This window comes from Megalobrama amblycephala, linkage group LG7 (assembly GCF_018812025.1).
Source record: "Megalobrama amblycephala isolate DHTTF-2021 linkage group LG7, ASM1881202v1, whole genome shotgun sequence".
Lineage (NCBI taxonomy): Eukaryota > Metazoa > Chordata > Actinopteri > Cypriniformes > Xenocyprididae > Megalobrama > Megalobrama amblycephala.
The window spans coordinates 43,483,584-43,503,133 of record NC_063050.1 but is presented as its reverse complement, the minus strand read 5'-3'; the positions used below and the strand labels follow the sequence as shown (position 1 = coordinate 43,503,133).

The following is a 19,550-nucleotide window of genomic DNA, read 5'->3' as shown; positions in this document are numbered from 1 at the left end:
CTCTTTTTGAAGTCATAGAAATCGTGGATTTTATCTTTTGCTATTGGATCAATGCAAAAAAATATATTTGTTGTAGTTTGTTCCACCTCAGAGTAAATAAAATGGTAATTGTGGTAATTTATTTCTCTTAAAGGAATACCAACATTCTACAAAACATCTTTTGTGCTCCGCAGAAAAAAAGAAAGTCATACAGGTTTGGAACGACATGAGGGTGAGTAAATGATGACAGAATTTTAATTTTTGGGTGAACTATCTCTTTAAATGAGACTATATCTCACAATGTGACTTTATTTCTTATTTAAAGGTCCCGTTCTTCGTGATCCCATGTTTCAAACTTTAGTTAGTGTGTAATGTTGTTGTTAGAGTATAAATAAAATCTGTAAAATTTTAAAGCTCAAAGTTCAATGCCAAGCGAGATATTTTATTTAACAGAAGTCGCCTACATCGAACGGCCAGTTTGGACTACATCCCTCTACTTCCTTCTTTAATGACGTCACTAAAACAGTTTTTTGACTAACCTCCGCCCACAGGAATACACAAGAGTTGCGTTTGTAGAGTGTGTTTGTCGCCATGTCGTCGAAACGCTGTTATTTTCATCCCGCAGTCCAATCACCGGGTCTGATTCCGGCTCAAATTGATAGGGTAAAATTAAAGACATGTTTACAATAACACTGAGCGCATGCATCTCCACGTTATGGTAAGAGGCGTGACCTTTCCGGGCAAGGAGCGCTAAGCTGCTGTCGAATCACAACACAGGAACCGCTGGCACAATCAGAACTCGTTACGTATTTCTGAAGGAGGGACTTCATAGAACAAGGAAGTCATCAGCCCGTTTTTATGACAGTGGAAACAGCGGTATACAGATAAGTAAATTATGTGAAAAATACTGTGTTTTTTTACACGCGAAACATGAACACATGTTATATTGCACACTATAAACACAATCAAAGCTTCAAAAAACCACGAAAAACGGGACCTTTAAAACTTTATTTTAGAGTTATTGTTTTCTCTCTCTCTCTCTCTCTCTCTCTCTCTCTCTCTCTCTCTCTCTCTCTCTCTCTCTCTCAATTCAATTCAATTCAATTCAATTCGGCTTTATTGGCATGACTGTGTTATGATACAATGTTGCCAAAGCAATAAACATGTAATAGGTTATACAGGTATAGACTGATAATTAAATAAAATAAAAGGAAGAAGAGAAAAAAGAAATATATATACATGCATGGCTATATTGTATATGTTATCATATAATTTAACAAGTGGTTAAAAAAAACAAAAAACAACAAAAAAAAACATGGTAAATAAATACAGAGAGCAGTAATGAGATTGAAAAGAAAAAGAAAGAAAAAAAAAAAAATGAAAGGAGAGGGTTTATTCTTTGTCCCTCATAATATGACAGGAGGACACATACTCTGCTGCCAGGTGGACACACTTCTCTTTCTCTCCTAAAATATAACAAAGTTTCTCAATGTGGCTTGCTTGTTGGAATTCAGGTAGAATTTGACCAATTTGGGTGAAATATGTTTCTCTAATATTATTATATTTGCTGCACTGTGTAAGGAAATGTAGTTCATCTTCCACGACTCCATCGGAGCAGTTTGAACAGAGTCTGAGCTCTTTGGCTCTCCAGCTCTGTTTGTGTCGGCCCGTCTCTATGTACAGGCTGTGGTCGCTCAGACGATACTTCGCCAGGAGCTTTCTCTGACGATATTCTTTAATTTTTATTAAGTAAGGTGCCAATTGATACTCTGTCTTTATTTTGTGAAAGTATTTTAATTTGTTTATTTGTGCTGCTTTGATCTGCCAATCATGGGTGTATTTTTCCTGGGTTCTTTGACCTATTTCTTTAATTTTTGAGAGTTTGAATTGAATTTTTGAATTTAGTTGGTGTGTTTCTACTAAATAGTGCAAGGGGTCATTCTCTGGGTGTCCTGCCCTGTATGAAAGAGCACAGTGATGGTAGGCATCTGCCTGTGAGTCTGACAGATGAAACCAGAACTTCGCTGCTCTCTTCTGGATTTCAGATAAGAGAGGGAATCTGCCCAGTTCTGCCCTGCAACCCAGACTAGGGGCATTTCTGTGGAGACCCAGGATATTTTTGCAGAATTCGAGGTGGAAAATTTCAATAGGATTTTTGTCCCACGATTCATAGTTTAATTTAAATTTGGGGCCCCAGATTTCACAGCCGTACAAAAGAATGGGCTTGATGATGGCATCAAAAATTTTCATCCACAGTTTTATGGGTGGGTTGAATTTGAACAATGATTTTCTTATATTGTAATAAGCCCTGCGTGCCTTATCGGTCAGATCTTTCATTGCCATTTCAAATTGTCCAGAAGCTGAGATTGTGAGACCCAAATAATTATAATATGTGACATGATTGAGAAGTGTTCCCCCGATTGTAAAATTATATTTTTTGTCAGTAAGGCGAGGTTTTTTTTGGAAGATCATGATTTTGGATTTGTCCATGTTAATTGGTAAGGCCCAGTCGCTACTGTACTTCTCTAGAATTGAGAGGCTTTCATGCAGTCCTTCTTCATGAGGTGACAGCAGCAGAAGGTCGTCGGCGTACAGGAGGCATTTGATTTCTCTGCCCTCGAGGGTCAGACCAGGACAGGAGGACTTCTCAAGTGCTGATGCCAACTCATTGATATATATATTAAAGAGAGTCGGGCTGAGGCTGCAGCCTTGACGGACCCCTTTATTTTGACTGAAATAATCAGTTCGTTTGTCATTGATCTTGACACAGCATTTGTTCCCGTTGTAAATGTCCTTTATGATATCATATGTCCTTCCTCCTATTCCACTTTGGATAAGTTTTAGAAAAAGCCCATCATGCCATACAGAATCAAAGGCTTTTTTAAAATCAATGAAGCAGCCGAATATTTTTCCTTGTTTTTTTTGATGAACATATTTTTGAATTAGTGTGTGAAGTGTGTAAATGTGATTTGATGTTCTCTGATTGGGCATAAATCCAATTTGACAATTCTTTAAAATTTTGTGTTCTTGAATGAACTGAACTAATCTGTCATTAATAATGGAACAGAATAGTTTTCCGAGGTTACTGCTCACTGTGATGCCTCTGTAATTATTTGGGTCGTACTTCTCACCTTGTTTAAAAATTGGAGTTATCAAATTTTCTTTCCATATTTCAGGAAATTTTCCTGATTTTAATAACAGGTTGAACAATTTTAGAATGGCATCTTTCAGTTTGGGGCTGTTGTGTTTCAGCATCTCATTAGAAATTCCATCCACGCCACAGGATTTTTTGTTTTTTAGGGATTTCATCTTGTCTGTCAGTTCATTTAATGCTATGGGCTGGTCTAAATTATTTAGCTGGTCTTTTATAGTGCGTTCCAGGTTATGTAGTTGGGAGGTCAGATGTTTTTGGCTAAGGGTTGGTTGGTTTGGTGAATAAAGATTTCCAAAATGTTCGGTCCAGATTTTAGGGTCATAGATGGGAAGGTGTTTGGCTTTTTTGGATTTGTCTAAATTGTTCCATAATTCCCAAAAACAATTTTGATCTACTGCCTCCTCAATCTTGTTTAGTTTTATTTTCGTGTGATCAGCTTTTTTCTGTATTAATAATGACTTGTACATTTTAAGGGTTTCTTGATATGTGGCTCGTATTTGTTGGTTTGCTGGGTCTCTGTGTTTTTTGTTTGATAATGAACGTAATTCTTTTCTTACTTTTTGGCATTCTTTATCAAACCAACCAGCATTAGCCATTTCTTTTTTGCTTCTATAATTCTTTCTTTTTCTCAGGGCTTTTTTGGCCACTGTAGAGAAGATTTTTGTTAACTGTTCAGTTGCTAAATTGGTTGTCGTCTTCTCTTCACTAAAAGAAGTCAATAGAAATGAGTCTATCATGTTCTGAACATTAGTGCTTTGGAGCGCAGCTTCATACTGGACAGGACTGTCTTTACTCCATATAAATTTGGGGGGGAGTGGATACAGTTTAACCTTCTGATCTGAAGATGGCAGAAGATTCACTGACCTGTTCAGACTGAGGACCGTGTGACTGTGGTCTGATAACGGTAGCTGTGGCATCACTGTGAAATAATTGATTTTATTTTGGTCTATATCTGTGATGGTGTAATCTACCGTGCTGCTGCCTAAATGTGAGCAGTAGGTAAATCGACCCAGAGAATCACCCTTTGTTCTGCCGTTAACTATATAAAGACCCAGGCTTTTGCAGAGTTGCAGGACTTGTTTTCCATGTCTGTTTATTGTGTTGTCATAATTCTGACGTGTTTTAGTATATCGTTTTTGTTGATGATTAAGTGGACCGTTTATATATTTGTCTCCATCAGAGCTGATGTAGTCCACTTCCTTCCCTGTTCTAGCATTCAGATCCCCCATTAACAGGACTGATCCTAGAGACTGAAAGTAAATGATCTCTGACTGTAGGGTTGAGAAGATGTCATCATTATAATAAGGTGACTCATATGGGGGGATATATGTGGCACACAGGTACAGGTCCTCGTCTAAACACAAAAGCTCTTTTTTAAGTTTTATCCAAATATGTGTTTTCCCTTTTTTCACAGGTTGAATATAATGCCACAGATGGTCTTTGAACCAAACTATGATTCCTCCTGAATCTCTTCCATTTTTAACATTAGGCTTTTTGATTGAGGGTATTCGTAGCTCTCTGTAGTTTAAAGGAGTGCGGGTTTTGGAGTCTAAACGACTCCATGTCTCAAGTAAAATAATTATATCTGAACTATATACAGTATTGACAAAATCAGGGTTAGTCATTTTCTCTCCAAAAGCTGAAGAGAACATCCCTTGAATATTATAACATGTTATTTTAAACGATGACATTGAAAAATATTGTATTTACCGGAACAATGTATGAATTTATGACCAAATCATGTTTTAAAATATAGATTAATCAATTAAAAAAGTAATATAAAAGGTATATAGTATATTAATTTTACAAATGTTACATTTAAAAATAAACTAATAAAAAGAAATAATGAAATCATTAAGAAATAATGATCATACTTGACTACAGACATACTGTGATTCCTTAAGCTAACAGGTTGTCACATATCATTTTTAGCATGTGTTTTATCTGGACCAGGTCACTGGTGTCTGTTCTACCTCGTCCGGCCACTACAGCGGCGTAGCTGTCTGTCTGACTGACCCTCTCTTCGCGGTCAGGATGTGTTTTCTGGGGGCTTTTCAGGGCTGACTCCTTGATGGTTTTTGCAAACAGTCTCATGCCCTCTTGATGGATGTGGATGTGGTCGTACAGATGCTTGTGGGTGATGCGCTGATGGTCGGCTATGTGGACATTCGGCATTGGAGCGCAGACTCTAGCTATCTCCGCATTGATTGTGCTGATGATCCTGTGTGGCACGTCTCTGCGAGGTAGAAGGGTTGAGATGATGACCTTGGCTCTGGGGTAGATCCTGCTGGCTGTTTTCACCACGTTGGACAGGGCTTTAGTGACGTCCACCCTTCTAGCACTGAGGTCGTTTGTTCCGGTGTGAAGAATGATGTGTGACGGTACACCCAGAACACCCTCTTGCAGCAGTCTCAGAGCAGAGTGTGAGGTGGGACACCAGAACTTTTTCACAGATCTCCCCGGAAACAGTCGTCTGGGGTCAAGATGGTGGCCGTTGGAGTCACAGAGGATGACGATGTTGTCTTTACTCTTCTGTTCTCTGCTGGTGCTCATGGGTGATGTTGTTGTTGTTCGTGGTGGGTGACTCTGTGTGGTGTTGCTGTTCTCTTTCCTCTTGAGGCTCTGAGGGGCTTGAGGAGACTGACGAGTTGCAGGAGTGAAGGAGCTCTGAGGTTGTGTGCTGACTCTCTTCTGATGTTGAGTTGAGTTTGGGACTCTTTCAGGAGAGGAGGTGCTGTGTGTTTGTGTGCTGACACACTGCTGATGTTGTTTTGTGTGTAGCTGGTTCCTGGTCTCCTCCAGCAGTCTCTCCAGAGTGTGGCTGTGTTGTTCTCTTATAACCAGTTCCTCTCTCACCCTCCTCAGCTCCTGGCGCAGCTCTTGATTGTCCTCCTCCAGTTGTCTGACAGCGGAGCAGAGCTGTTGAAGTTGTTGAATGCTGTGGTGGCTGTTCAGGTTCAGGAGCTGGTGGAGGTTGTTGGTAGTTTCCTCTTTAAACAGGAAGAAGTCCTGCTCCAGCTCAGCGATGTTGTCTTTCAAGGCCTTTATCTTGGGAGATGCAGGAGTGCTGATGTGTCTGTCTGTTATAGGAGTTCTTGAACTGGGGTTTATGTTGGTACCTATTGTGTTGCAGAGTCCATCCTCTGTGTTTCTCTTTACTTCAGGATCTTTCTTAATCTTCTGAACTTCCAGTTTAAGGTTTTTAAAGTTCCTCTGGAATTCATTAAGGCTGGTTTCTGGTCCCTGGGCCATGACTGTACCATTATGATAAAGGTTCACAGTCAGCTTTGTGTCATTTTCTCCTTCTAGAGTGAGTTGTCTGCCTTTGCTGATGCCTCCTTTTCTTCTGCATGTCATGGCAGAGCAGAGGATGGTGTGCCAGACTGATGGGTGTTCAGTGAAGAAGAGCAGGTTACACCGGACTCTGTTGTCTTCTGGTCCAGTGTAGTCAGACAGCAGTATCTCTGGGTTCTCTCTCAGGATAATTTCTTTCATCTTTTTCTTATCTTTGGCAGATTTAACTTCTGTTGGATACATTACCTCCAACTCCTCTTCATTTTTGAAAAATGCCTCTGCTTTAGGTAGGCCCATGTTGTTCTCAACTGAATTAACTGCCACGGAATGTTAGCTTGGCTAGCAGTTAGCTTGATATGTTGAGTTTATATCCAGTTTTAGGTGATGATAGAAAAATAAATCTTTTTAGAGGTCTTACCTTTAAAATCTTCTGCCTCTATTGTTCACAATTAAGTAGCCAATTAATTAATTACAGTTTGAGTCATAAAAATCATACATTCTCTGGCAAAATTATGCTGATATCAGGAGCTGATATTTTTGCTGCCAACTGCCATCGTAACCACGGTAACTCTCTCTCTCTCTCTCTCTCTCTCTCTCTCTCTCTCTCTCTCTCTCTCTCTCTCTCTCTCTCTCTCTCTCTCTCTCTCTCTCTCTCTCTCTCTCTCTCTCTCTCTCTCTCTCTCTCTCTCTCTCTCTCTCTGAGGTAGAAATAGGCTTCCATAACTTACAATGCATTCAATTTATACATTTTCATCAACACATGCTCCCTGGGAATAAAACGAACAACCTTGATGTTGCAAACATGCTACAGAAACACCATAATTTGCCCTCAACACAAATCGTTTGTAATTTAACAGAAAATTTCCTTATCTTGCAACTGCAGAATATATAGAAAGACCTTTAATACCAACTAACTTCTTTAGGCATTTAAAAGTTTTAAATAAGAGCTAGTACTTCTCTAAACTAATTACTGTAGGGAGTTCACTTTCCTGAAAATGACTGTTCACCTCTTAGCCTCCCCTAAGGCCCACTCACAACCATCAGCATGTGTGAATGTGAGAGAAAAAGAAACTGCAACTCTTAGTAATCAAGTAACTCAAGTTGCTTGTGTATGAGGGGGAGAGAACATGTGCGTCCTCTTGTAAGCGTGTGTGTACGTCTATGTGTGTGCCTGCAAGTGTCTTCACCTGCACGTCAGCTTTACACTCCTCTGTCTTAATAAGACTCTTGCAATTACCTTACCAGCACCCTCCATTTCCACTCACACACACGCAGAAGTAGCTGCTCTGTGAGTGACGTTAATTTGCATGGCTTCTTGGCCCTCTAATGGCTATCTCTCCCACTCGTGCTCTTCTCGCAGAGCAAGAGCAAATAAAATAGACAGGAAAAATAAAAATGTCATGATTATTTATTTAATCAGGCTTGAAGGAGCCAGTCTAATAAAGAGAAAGAAAATTTGTCCAACACAGATGATTCATTTTAGTTTGTAGACTAAAATTCAGTTCTGAATTATATTTATCTTCATATTGGTGTATGCTCTCAATTATAGCTCCCTGTGTCTTATTAAGGATAGTGTGGTGTGGATGTAATTAAAAAATGTGGATATAGCGTTCACATGTGTTTTTCCCCTACATATTTACTGAAGCTTGCTGAACACTTTAAATGCACATGTCATTTGCGTAACTGTGATATCAACTGTATAATGAAAAGTTTTGGATGGTCGAGCGTCATTCCACAAGTGTTCGTATACAGTCCAACATCACTTGGACTTTTAACTGTTTGTGTTTGTGCATATGACTGTCAGTTGGTGCATTTGGGGACTCGTCTGCATGTTACATCATTAAACCAGTTGGTGGCAACGAGTGAGTGAGTCATTGAATAATATACTCAACCACTTCACTCAAAACATGGCAATCATGATATTGGTCTGAATATTCTCTCATTATTTTTGTCCGTCCATTGAAAGTTATAATTTAGGCTTAATGCACATTGATCAATGCATGTACATAGAGCACATCAAATATGGCAAAGATGAGCTTATGAGCTTGTGAGGCACAAGAACAAATTTCTTGCATTCCAGCTTATGTTTACTGTACTTGATGTGCTCAGCTAAATAAAGCGATAATGTCTTTACGATCAAGTTTTGACCAAATTATTTTAATGTGATATTCACATGAATAAATGAATGTGAATATGGATAGCTCATTTGTAACTATTTTTTTAACTCTAATTTATGCAACCTGATGGGGAGGCCAGCACTCCAGCATTCCATGTTGTCATGCTGGTCTTTTCATCAGGGGTGTTCAGCTGGTGGTACTACATTGCTTTGATAATTACGCCCATTATATTTTAAGTAATCCCTGTGCGAATATCTGTAAGAAATCAGAAAATGTTTATTGGCATCAATTTGGGAGTTAAGTATAAGGTTTTGTGGGACACAACTGCATATTTATGTAAGTAACTTCTGGATGCTTTAATGAGCTTTAGAAAGGGCTGCTAGGAGAGAATGATCCACTGTATCCAGAGTATCCAGAGTCACAAAAGTACACACCTGAGGAACTCCTCTGCTTTGAAGTGCTCATTCATCATGTTATCTGGCTGAGACTCAAGCTCTGCAGAAATCACAGTTCGCCACTGTGTTTCTAATCTGGGAATGCACCCAAGCACCGAAATATCACAAGTGCCAACCTGGCAAACTAGGTATCCGGGCAGTGACCCAAAACTGTGTTACTGAATGTGTGCAAGAGACATGGTAACCTGGCACGCGACCAAATCCCAGCTGGTGCTGAGTGTGTATCCAGCTGGGCCGAAGCTGTTTTTCGCGTGTGTGTGGCGTGTTGTTGTTGTATTGCAGTTTGTGGTCCATTATCACCCCCTGTCAAGACCTCCTGTGGACCAGGCCACCAGCCAAAATTGAAGCGCTGGTAAGCTCCATTCTCACAAAGTGGGGAGGCTGTGTTTATGTGGCGCTATAGAGGGAAGTAGATTAATTTCTCTTGTTTAGAAACACTGTAGTTGTCTTTTGAAAGTGTTTCTTTAATTAGGTTTACGAAACCTGTGTCATATCTAGTTCTATTTAGCCTACGTGTCTGTAGCAATAAAACTTCATTGCTTGTTGAAAGAAAGAAGACAGACAAAACTGTAAATAGTTGCTAGAGTGCTTTTCCGTTTACCCATACAAATATCCTTTTAATTTGTGGTTAAAATGGTTAATTTCTGCACACATCATTAAAAAGATATGCTTGCAGCCTTGAAAATAATGCCCTGCAACATTGTCACACACAGGCAACACTGGAGTTGTGCATATTAGAGGTGATGACATTAAAAATATTGTACTTTAATATAAACTTCATGTGTCTGTATGTATGGACAAAAATATTGGAACACCTGGTCATTACATCAACAGGGACTATAATGACATTGCATTCTAAATACATAGACATTGATATGAAGTCTGCCCCCCCTTTGCAGCTATAACAGCTTCCACTCTTCTGGGAAGGCTGTCCAATGTTTCTGTGGGAATTTTTGCCCATTCATCCAGTAGAGCATTTGTGAGGTCAGGCACTGATGTTGGATGGCAAGGCCTGGCTAGTCACGTTCTTCCACACCAAACTCATCTAATCATGTCTTTATAGACCTTGCTTTGTGCACTGGGGTAAAGTCATGCTGGAATAGGAAAGTTCCTTCCCAAACTGTTTCCACAAAGTTGGAAGCATAGCATTGTCCAAAATGTCTTGGCATGCTGAAGAATTAAGATTACCCTTCACTCCCTTCACCTAGCCCAACCCCTGAAAACAGTCCATACCATTATCCCTCTTCCACCAAATTTTACAGCTGGCACGATGCAGTCAGGTATGTAATGTTGGCATCCGCCAAACCCAAACTCGCCCATCAGACTGCCAAACAGAGATTCGTGATTCAGTGATTCGTCACTCCACAGAACGTTTCCACTGCTCCAGAGTCCAGTGGCGGCGTGCTTTACACCACTCCATCCCATGCTTGGTATTGTACTTGGTGATGAGAGACTTTCATGCAGCTGCTCAGCCATGGAAACCCATTCCATGAAACTCCAGCTGCACAGTTTTTGTGCTGATCTTAACACCAGTTTGCAACTCTTCAGCTATGGAGTCAACAAAGCTTTAATAACTTTTACGCCTCAGAACTCGGTGACCCCCCTCTGTGACTCTACGTGGTCTTCTGGTTCATGGCTGAGATGCTGCTGTTCCTAAACACTTCCATTTTCCAATAATACCACTTACAGTTGACCGTGAAATATATAGCAGGGATGAAATGACCTGACTTATTGTAAAGGTGGCATCCAACATCAGTACCTGACCTCACAAATGCTGTACTGGATGAATGGCCAAAAATTCCCACAGAAACTTCCCGGATGTGGAAGTTGTTATGGCTGCAAAGGGGGACCAACTCCATATTAATGGCACTGTATCTCATTCACTTTACCACAAACAACCCCAACTCCATATCCTATACATATGGAGTCCCACACATGACATGAAGGAAAAAAAGTAAATTGTGCGCATGATTTACAATTTCGTTCCCTCGATTTGCCAAATCACGTGCACAATTTACTAATTCATTCCCTTGATTTATAAATTGTGCACATGATTTAGCAAATCGAGGGAAAAAATTAGTGAATTGTGCGCACGATTTATAAATCGAGGGAATGGATAAGTAAATCGTGTGCACAATTTAGCCTACTATTTTTTTTTTTCCCTGCATTTCATGTGCGTGGCTCCGTATATACATATGTTTCTAATACATAACTGAGCAAAGACATATATCACGAAAATCAAGCTTTTTTGATTAATACTAATACAAGCTGTGAACTTAAAAAATTACTTTTATTCTGATGAACCAATAAAATTATGGCCAATATTTACAAATAATTACTTCTTAGTTTCACATTACAACATACGTAAATTGATAATTCACAAACAACATTCACTCATATGCACATACACAGAGTAGCCTATGACCCTGTATCAGGGATTAGGAGGAATGCCAGACAATTGAATAACCCTGAACAACAGTAAAACAAACAAATAAAAATCATAATAATAAAAATAACAATAATAATATAACAATAACAATATAATTCCATTAGAAAATGAATATCAAATCACATTTATTTCCAGCTTGTGGACAGATTTTGATAAAATGAAGAAATAAGCTAAGTCATGAAGAACCAAAAAGATTGAAATCAAATGACATGATATCTTTGGCAAATTTTGTTCCGCAGTAAATACATTCAAATATTAAGACAACACACGACACGCAGAGAAAAACACCAAGAGTTTTTTACTACTAGAAAATTCAATAAAAAACATACACATTTCTTAAAGAAGCAGTTCATTCATTTACTCATTGCAAATATCTGTTGCCTTCATCTTTCTGTCATGTTGGTTATTTCATAATTTGAAAAAATTTTGCAATGCTCACCAGAGAATACTTTTAAACCGGGCATCTCTAACTTTGGTGGATGCTACAGATATGCTATTGGACTGATTTTATTCTTTTTTTTTTTTTTTCTTTTTCTTTTTCTTTTGAATTGAACTGATTGCTGTTATCAAATTCGTCACAATGTTTCAAACTTTCTTAAAATCTTTAATCTTTACTTCAAAAACTGAGTAAAAAATACTTATGAACCCATTGGGAAAGAAACTATTAGCAAGTAATTACAGAAGGAGCTTCCGATTGTACACAGAAGGCCACAATAAGGTGATAACCAAGTCCTCTGTTTTTAAAAGTCTGCTTTGATTGGGAAACCTTTAATGTTGATGTGGACGTACCGCTCGTAGAATCAATACATCACCGAATATATATTACTGTTTTAGGATTGTGAACCAATTTTTGCTTGTTTGGGAAATGGCATTTGACTCCTATATTCTGATATTTTGTTGGCTGTTCCCACAAGGCATGTTCACTGGATGAATGTGTATAATTCATGATGCTCAGCTTTTACTTTGGAAACATCTTAGATATGGAGTCATAAGCCTTATTTTAAAGAGTAAACTACTGTTTTAAGGTATAATTGAAAGCCAGGTATCTACTTTGCCACATTTTTGTGATGAGAATGAGTGTGAATGGAAAAAAATAAGACTAATTAAATGAACTTGTATGCCAATAATCTAAAACCAAGATTTTAAATGCATGCTATTTATAACCTAAATGCATGTGATCATAACCTTCTCAGAGAAAATGGGGTTTTTTATAAAGGTGATCAACGGCTAATTTGTAGAATTTCTAATCCTGATGTCATTGGATTAAGGGGTTAGGAAGATCTGATGAGATTAAAGGTGCACCAGAGAGGAAAAGGGAGTAAAATGTGGGCGGGGGTGGAAATAAGAAATTGAAATGAGAGGGGATGAGAAAAGAGAAAGGTGTTCGATTTTGCTGGCGCAGCAGGTTTTGATCATGTCGATGGAGAGGTGTGGCGTGTTCATGACCTGACGAAGGACAAAAGGACTGCATGTGTGTGTGTTTAATGTGTATCTCTCTATTTTAAGCCAACAGAAATACACAACCACTATTTAAACAAAAATGGTCAGATAAATGGCAAGGCAAACCCTTCATAATTAATCTAACATACATTCTCAGTGCTTAAAGGGATAGTTCACCTAAAATCACCTTCATGTCGTTCCAAACCTGTATGCATAGGCATTTCAAAATATGTTTTTGTTTTTTATTATTGTCCATATAATGAAAATCAATGAGGTCCAATGTTATTTTGGACCAACTTCCAGTGTATAACAGTTGAAACAGTTTTGGAAAAATATGAGGGTGATTAAATGATGATAGAAGTTTCATTTTTGTGTGAACTATCCTTATAAGAGAAAGGAATTAATGTTACCATCAGGAATTTCTTGTACACTCTTAGGAAAAAAGGTTCTATATAGAACCGTATAGGTTCTTGACAAAGAACTCTCTATGCCAAAAAGGTTTTATGAGGAGAAATGTCTTTAATAATGTTTTTCTGTTGATAAAGTATGTTAATGAGCTGTTTAATTAATAAAATTTAATAAAAAATAAAAATGAGTTTAAACAAAATTAAAATTAAATTCCCATTCCCATGATGGGAACCCCTAAAAGGTTTTATATATGATGACAGAACCCTCTAAGGTTCTATATAGAACCTTTTCTTCTAAGAGTGTACCCTGTTATATCATCAGAAAATAAAACTCAGAATCTCAGAATATGTCAGTTTTGATAATAAATTTGCAATTAGTTGACTAAAACTTCATATTGTCATATTGAATCTGTTTTTAGTGTAATTACTCATCGTAGCAGTACAAGTATGTAATAGAACAATGGTTTATTTAATGGATAATCATATTTTACTTGCTGTTAGAATATTAAATAGATTATATGAGTATAATTTTTGCCTCTAGTTTGTTTGCTGGGTTTTAATTAGTTTGTAAAACTGGCATGTAAAAAAAAAAAAAAACATTGTGGGCAGTGGCATTGGTTGATTGATTGGTTGGTCAAGCTCTGATCTCATTATGTCATGCAGACAGCTTCGCAATTTAGTGACACATGGTCATTCTGGATGACTCGGTAGAAAAATAAAGGCACTGTCCTTGATTTTAGCTGGTGTACTTCAGGTTCATAATGCCTCTGACTAAAAGTTTAAAAGGTCAAAGTTCACCAGTAGTCATTAGTGGTGAACGGCATCAAGGGTTTCTTTAGAGTTGCATAACGTGCAACTTATGGTCTACAAACAAATGTAATCCTATTACTACTTTACAGTCCAGAGCAACAACATAAAAACATAAAAACTATCAACTTCTATATAGATATATTCATAGTTTTGTCTTTTTTTTTCTTATTTCACATCAAAGTTTTGGTGCTTGTGACTCACTACTAAAACTACAGTGTTCTCCTTTTTCGAAAGCTACTCAGCAATGCACAGTGTATTGAAAAAAAAAAACAATGAAATCAAGAACTGGGAACACTCATCACAGACAATAGCTAAATAAAGCACACTTTTTGTCTTTTCTCATCTACTAGAATCTAAAGTTAGATATCAATATATCAGTCAATAATGATATCAAAAGCTCTTGTCATTGTAAGTGATAGATGTACAGGATATCTCAGACAAATAGGGACGAATGTACAGCATGATGTTGCTACATAGAGAGTTTGGTAAGGCCTCCACCTTGGTCTCATGCATTGTCTTGGCGCAGTATGGATGAAGGGAATATTCAAAAACAAATGCACTCAAAGAGAAAGAGCATGAACAAAAAAAGTCATTTTCGGATAACAGATTTGTCACTTTGTGCTTTTAAGAGTGTCTATTTGCACTACTGAAGAGTATCTTTGGGGAGGCTAAGGAGTTTTGAATGGACAGACAGTATGACATCACTTCCTGTTGGGGAAATTAGCATCGCTAATGGTGTTCCCCTTCTAAAATGTAGCAACTTTACAAAAGTTTGTCAGCGCTTCAATGCCAGCAAGCTCTATTAATTGCAACTGATTTGCATTTGGAATGAAACATCAGGGGTTTAAAAAGAGAACCAGCTACGTATTCCACGGCAACATCTTTAGCTAGCAGTAGCATTGTAGCATTTGTCTGCAGTAAACTTTTACACACAATTATATATATTACTCTCCATCATAAATAGCTATAAATCTTACTAATGTACAGTTGAATAGGGGTATTCTGTACATACGTAAATAGTATTTATCTACACAGAGGAAGGAGAGGAGTCTTTAAAATACAGATGCTCTCATTCATGACAACAGTGCTTTAATGCTGCCATTTTCAAACATAATGACTGAAATCACAAAACAGTCCATTTATAGCCATCGCATCGCAACTAATGCTAAACTTCCATCTTATTTAACGAGTCCATTATGTTTAAATGGTTCCTAGATTAGAACTGAGGGCTCAAATATTCTTGTGCTTACGCATCAGGGCTGATTTCAGTAATATCTCTCCTAACTCTACCATAATTACACTACAATTTCAAATGGAAGCATCCCATGATCAATAGTGAAATGGGTCTGTCCTTCACGCTGGCTAATTTGAATGTAAATAATGCCAATATTCCAACCTGAGTTTTCTGTCCAACTCTATTGAATCTCCGTTCACTTAATACTTTAGGTTCTCTCCAAAGCAATTCATGGTTTTAGCAGTCTAGTAAAACAGATTATGATGCCACATTCACACGGTTGATGAAATGACTCAAAAATCAACTCAAATCATGTAGGTCATCTCAAGCTGCCACTAGTAGATTGTCTGGTACCAACTCCCAACACCTGATCATCTCTATAAGAACAGACTGCATAGAGATGCAAAGACGATAGGATAAGCAAGGCTTTAATGACAGAAGATAAATCAAAGCAATAACAGATTTAGGGTACGTTTACACGACAATAGTGTACTAAAAACGGAAACGTTTTTTTTTTTCTTTGCGTTTTTCGCTTAAAGACAACAATGTTGTCAAAACGATCCCTGTTCACAAGGATCTGCGAAAGCGACTTAAAACGCTGTATTATGCTGCCGGGCCAGTAGTTGGCAATGTCACTTTGTAAAGCAACACTATGTACCTATAAACTGAACATCTAATACGCCTGCGCATGGCATCGCCTTTTTCAAAAATGTGCATTTTTGTATTTTACACGGAGACGATAGCAGTATCGTTTTCAAAAACTTTCACTTTAAAACCTGTTTAGATGCAGTTTGTTTTCAGGCCCCCAAAACGCTGTTGTTGTGTAAGTGAATAATCAAAACGCATAAAAAGTTTTCTGTTTTTAGTTGAAAACGGTGTCGTGTAAACGGCCCTTAGTGTGAGGTGACACCACAGGAATACAGGTGAATGGGTGTATACTTTCCACTAATGAACAGAAATTAGACACATCAGCTGAAGCTTCTGATTGGACCATTGATTGTAATTGGCAGGAAAACATTGTCACCTCTTTCTTTCTTTTTTTCCTTTCTCCATTCTCCTTCCTGCTCCTCCTCCACTTCTTTTCTTCCATATGTAAGCAGTCTTATGTGGGCGCTATCAATCCATTCTCGCTGCTCTTTTTTTTTTTTTCTTTCTCCTACTCCTTCACCATTCCTCTTCTCCTCTGCCCGGCTGGTCAGTGACGGTCATAGGCAGTGGCAGTTGCTGTGGCTGCCGTTCCTGCTCCCCGTGTGGCTGCGCTATAGTAGTATGGAGATCCTACAAGGGTGAATAGATGAATAGAATGAACAACATTTGTCTTTAATCTCAATTATGTGGCACTACATTTATTTTTAAACGCCCTCCTGTTAAAATAATCTTAAACTGCTGTTTATTTCAGATCGCATTAAAATAAATGCTAAATAAGAAGCAATGCATTCAATACAAAGAATATATATGATTACATGATGATGGATTTACAGTCCAGGGTACTTTTGATTTATCAGTCCCCCACAATCATGTCACCCTTCCTCTTATTTGAAATGACACCATCATCATCAGCTCAGTTTCTGCTGGGAAAAGACCATTTGTGCTCTATAAGACACATGATCCATCTTGATCAGTCTGTGTTGGCATTAAGTGCTGATGGACCCCTCAGACCCAGAAATGTCTTTAGTATCATATTTAGTTTTAGCAGGAATTATTTTTCTTTATTACACATAGACAGGGGGCATGAGTGAGGGGTATAACGGAATGGAGGGACAGCGATGTTGCTTAGTCTTTGTTGCCGGAGGTAAAGAGTTTGAAATTGGGAGAAATGTGTTGGAGAAATATGGTGGATGTGTGTGTTTGTCTTCACTGGAAATGAAGATTATGTGAGTGTGATTAAGTAGCTTTTGTGTTGTGGTAAAAACAGGGTTTGAGAGAGTAAGGTATATCACGTTGTCATAGATACTAGGGTTATATTTCAAATTTACACTATATTCACAATTATTTTGCTGACAGTGATATTATGGAAAAGATTATTGCAATGATTCAATGCCCAGTAAGTTTAAGTACACTAGTTTCACAATCCTTCCTTGTCTCACTACTAAGATGAGAGCCTTAAAACAGAGATTTCAATAAAACATTTCAATAGCATTCATGATTTAAATTGTAATTTGTTGTGAACCAGTTCTGTTTAAGTAAATCGAGACTGTCCTCAAAAAAAAAAAAAAAAAAAAAACCCTATAGGTTGTTTTTCAAGCACCTTATTACGACCTATATTTACGTTTTAAAGTCATGCGCCCTCTAGGTGGTGCAAAAATAATGACAGTGTCGTGTTACGTCTGTCGTCATGAAATGACGTATAACTGTCATTACCAATCAAAATGCGTGTTCATTTAAATGCAATGTGTGGACTTTTTACACCATTTCTCCTATTTCCATTTAGCAAAACTAATTTTTTTTTATAAGTGTCCTGTTGTGGATAGGGGCATAACTTTAGCAAACGCTCCTATAGGTCGTATTTAAGGAAAGTGACAAACGACCTATAAATCAGTTCAAAACTCTGAATCAGCAATTTGACATTTTTGATATATTTTTACTAGTGGGTGCAGGACACTATAGTTCATTTATGTAAGTGAGGACAGCAAAATCAAGTAAACTGTGACATTATACCTAAAAAAAAATTCATACAGTGGACTACCAGTAAAATTGATGATAAATTTGGAACCAAAAATTATTCAGACACTTTGACCTGACCATGTTGTGCTTAAGTGTTATCTGACATAATTAAGATAAATTTTTCTGACACAGTTTAACTCTGCGATCTTGTCATATTTTATTACCATTTTTTTTTAACTATAGTGAATAAACTGTATTAATGAATGAAATGTTCAAGGTGTCTGAATACATTTTGGTTTGACTACATAAAAATATTTAATTCTAACAGCATTTTTACTGTATTTTAAATCTTAAAACATTCATAATCTACATGCTATGGTGGAAATTGCATTTGGTTTCTCTGATTAAGGAGAATAAAGTTAAGCCATTTCAAAGCAAATACATAAATATTGAAAAATGTCAAGATTTTTATTTTTTTTTTTGCTATGTATCCCAGCCCTAATAGACACCATAAACTTTGCCTTGGAGCAATTCACACAAACACTGTCAAATCAGGGTCTCTTTCTTGACACACAAAGCAAAAAATCACGGAATCTCCAAGGAATCCCTTCTCCATTGGGAACGTTAAGGTCAGCTCTGAGGCTCTCTCTTACACACATAGAACTGTTTTTAAGCCAATGCCCCTTCACCTTGCTCTTGACAGATGTGTCAGTCTGAGGTTTTGCTGATCGGGGCAGGTTCTTCTAAACCGCTCATTCTGTGCACCATACATACAAAAACATATGGCATGCTAACCCAACGATGTTTCAAACATCAAACCACCCACACATCCCCCTCTGATGGCATGGGTGTTTTGGTACCTGTGGGTTGTGGGGTTTGGCCGGAGAATAGACCCGATGAAGCTGCTCTCTCCGAGCCCAATAAAGAACCGTACTCCTGCTGGAACACTAAGAACAGCAAAACGCACACACATACAACAGTAAGTTTATAGTTCAAAGCAAATGCAGTTATTTTAGATCTATAGACTATAAATTAATTCTTTATAAAGCACTCTAAGCCAGTGCATTTTATTTTCCCCTTAAAGGAATAGTTCACCCAAGAATGACTTTATTTGTAACATTACACATGCCTTTAGTGTCACTTTTGAACAAAAAGTATAATAAAAACAAAAGTATTAGTTTCTTTTAAAAAAGAACAAAAAATACTGACCCCAGAATTTTAAATGGTAGTGTTTAAGTTCTAGAAAAGCTTTCTGTCTGGAACAGACTGAAGCTGTTAAATTTACAGATAATTCCCTTTCACTGAACCCTGAAATCTAATTCATGTCCATTGGAGTCCTAACTAGTCATGGCGGCAGTTCAAATATGCAGAATGGAGGATGAAATTGCAGATGAGGACAAATTATTTTAATTGCATTAAAAGTTTAACTGTGAGATATAAAGTTTGAAGTGTTACATATGATGTCTCATTGTGAAATGTAATGTTGCAATTACGAGAAAGTCGCAGTTTGGAAATATAAAATTATGATGGGAGATATAAAAGTCATAATAGAAAAATAAAAGTCATATAATGGTGAGTAAATAACAGACAGAGTTTTCATTTTGGGT

General features: G+C 37.6%; 1 protein-coding gene and 1 long non-coding RNA gene across 4 annotated transcripts in view; one reads left to right on the top strand and one right to left on the bottom strand.

Moving 5' to 3' along the window:
- LOC125272632 overlaps positions 1-19,550 on the top strand; it is a 30,142-nt gene that overhangs the window by 7,715 nt on the left and 2,877 nt on the right. Inside the window, exon 2 of the long non-coding RNA XR_007185898.1 lies at positions 134-211. This is a non-coding gene — a long non-coding RNA (uncharacterized LOC125272632). The remainder of the gene's footprint in view (positions 1-133; positions 212-19,550) is intronic.
- The window catches only part of pax5 (paired box 5), a 60,068-nt gene continuing 51,788 nt past the window's right edge, over positions 11,271-19,550 (bottom strand). For all 3 annotated transcript variants that reach the window (XM_048197630.1, XM_048197632.1, XM_048197631.1), the window contains exons 10-11: positions 18,804-18,890; positions 11,271-16,617 (exon numbers count right to left, since the gene is read on the bottom strand). In XM_048197630.1, the coding sequence (XP_048053587.1) occupies positions 16,535-16,617; positions 18,804-18,890 (170 nt within the window). In that variant the 3' untranslated portion in view covers positions 11,271-16,534. The remainder of the gene's footprint in view (positions 16,618-18,803; positions 18,891-19,550) is intronic.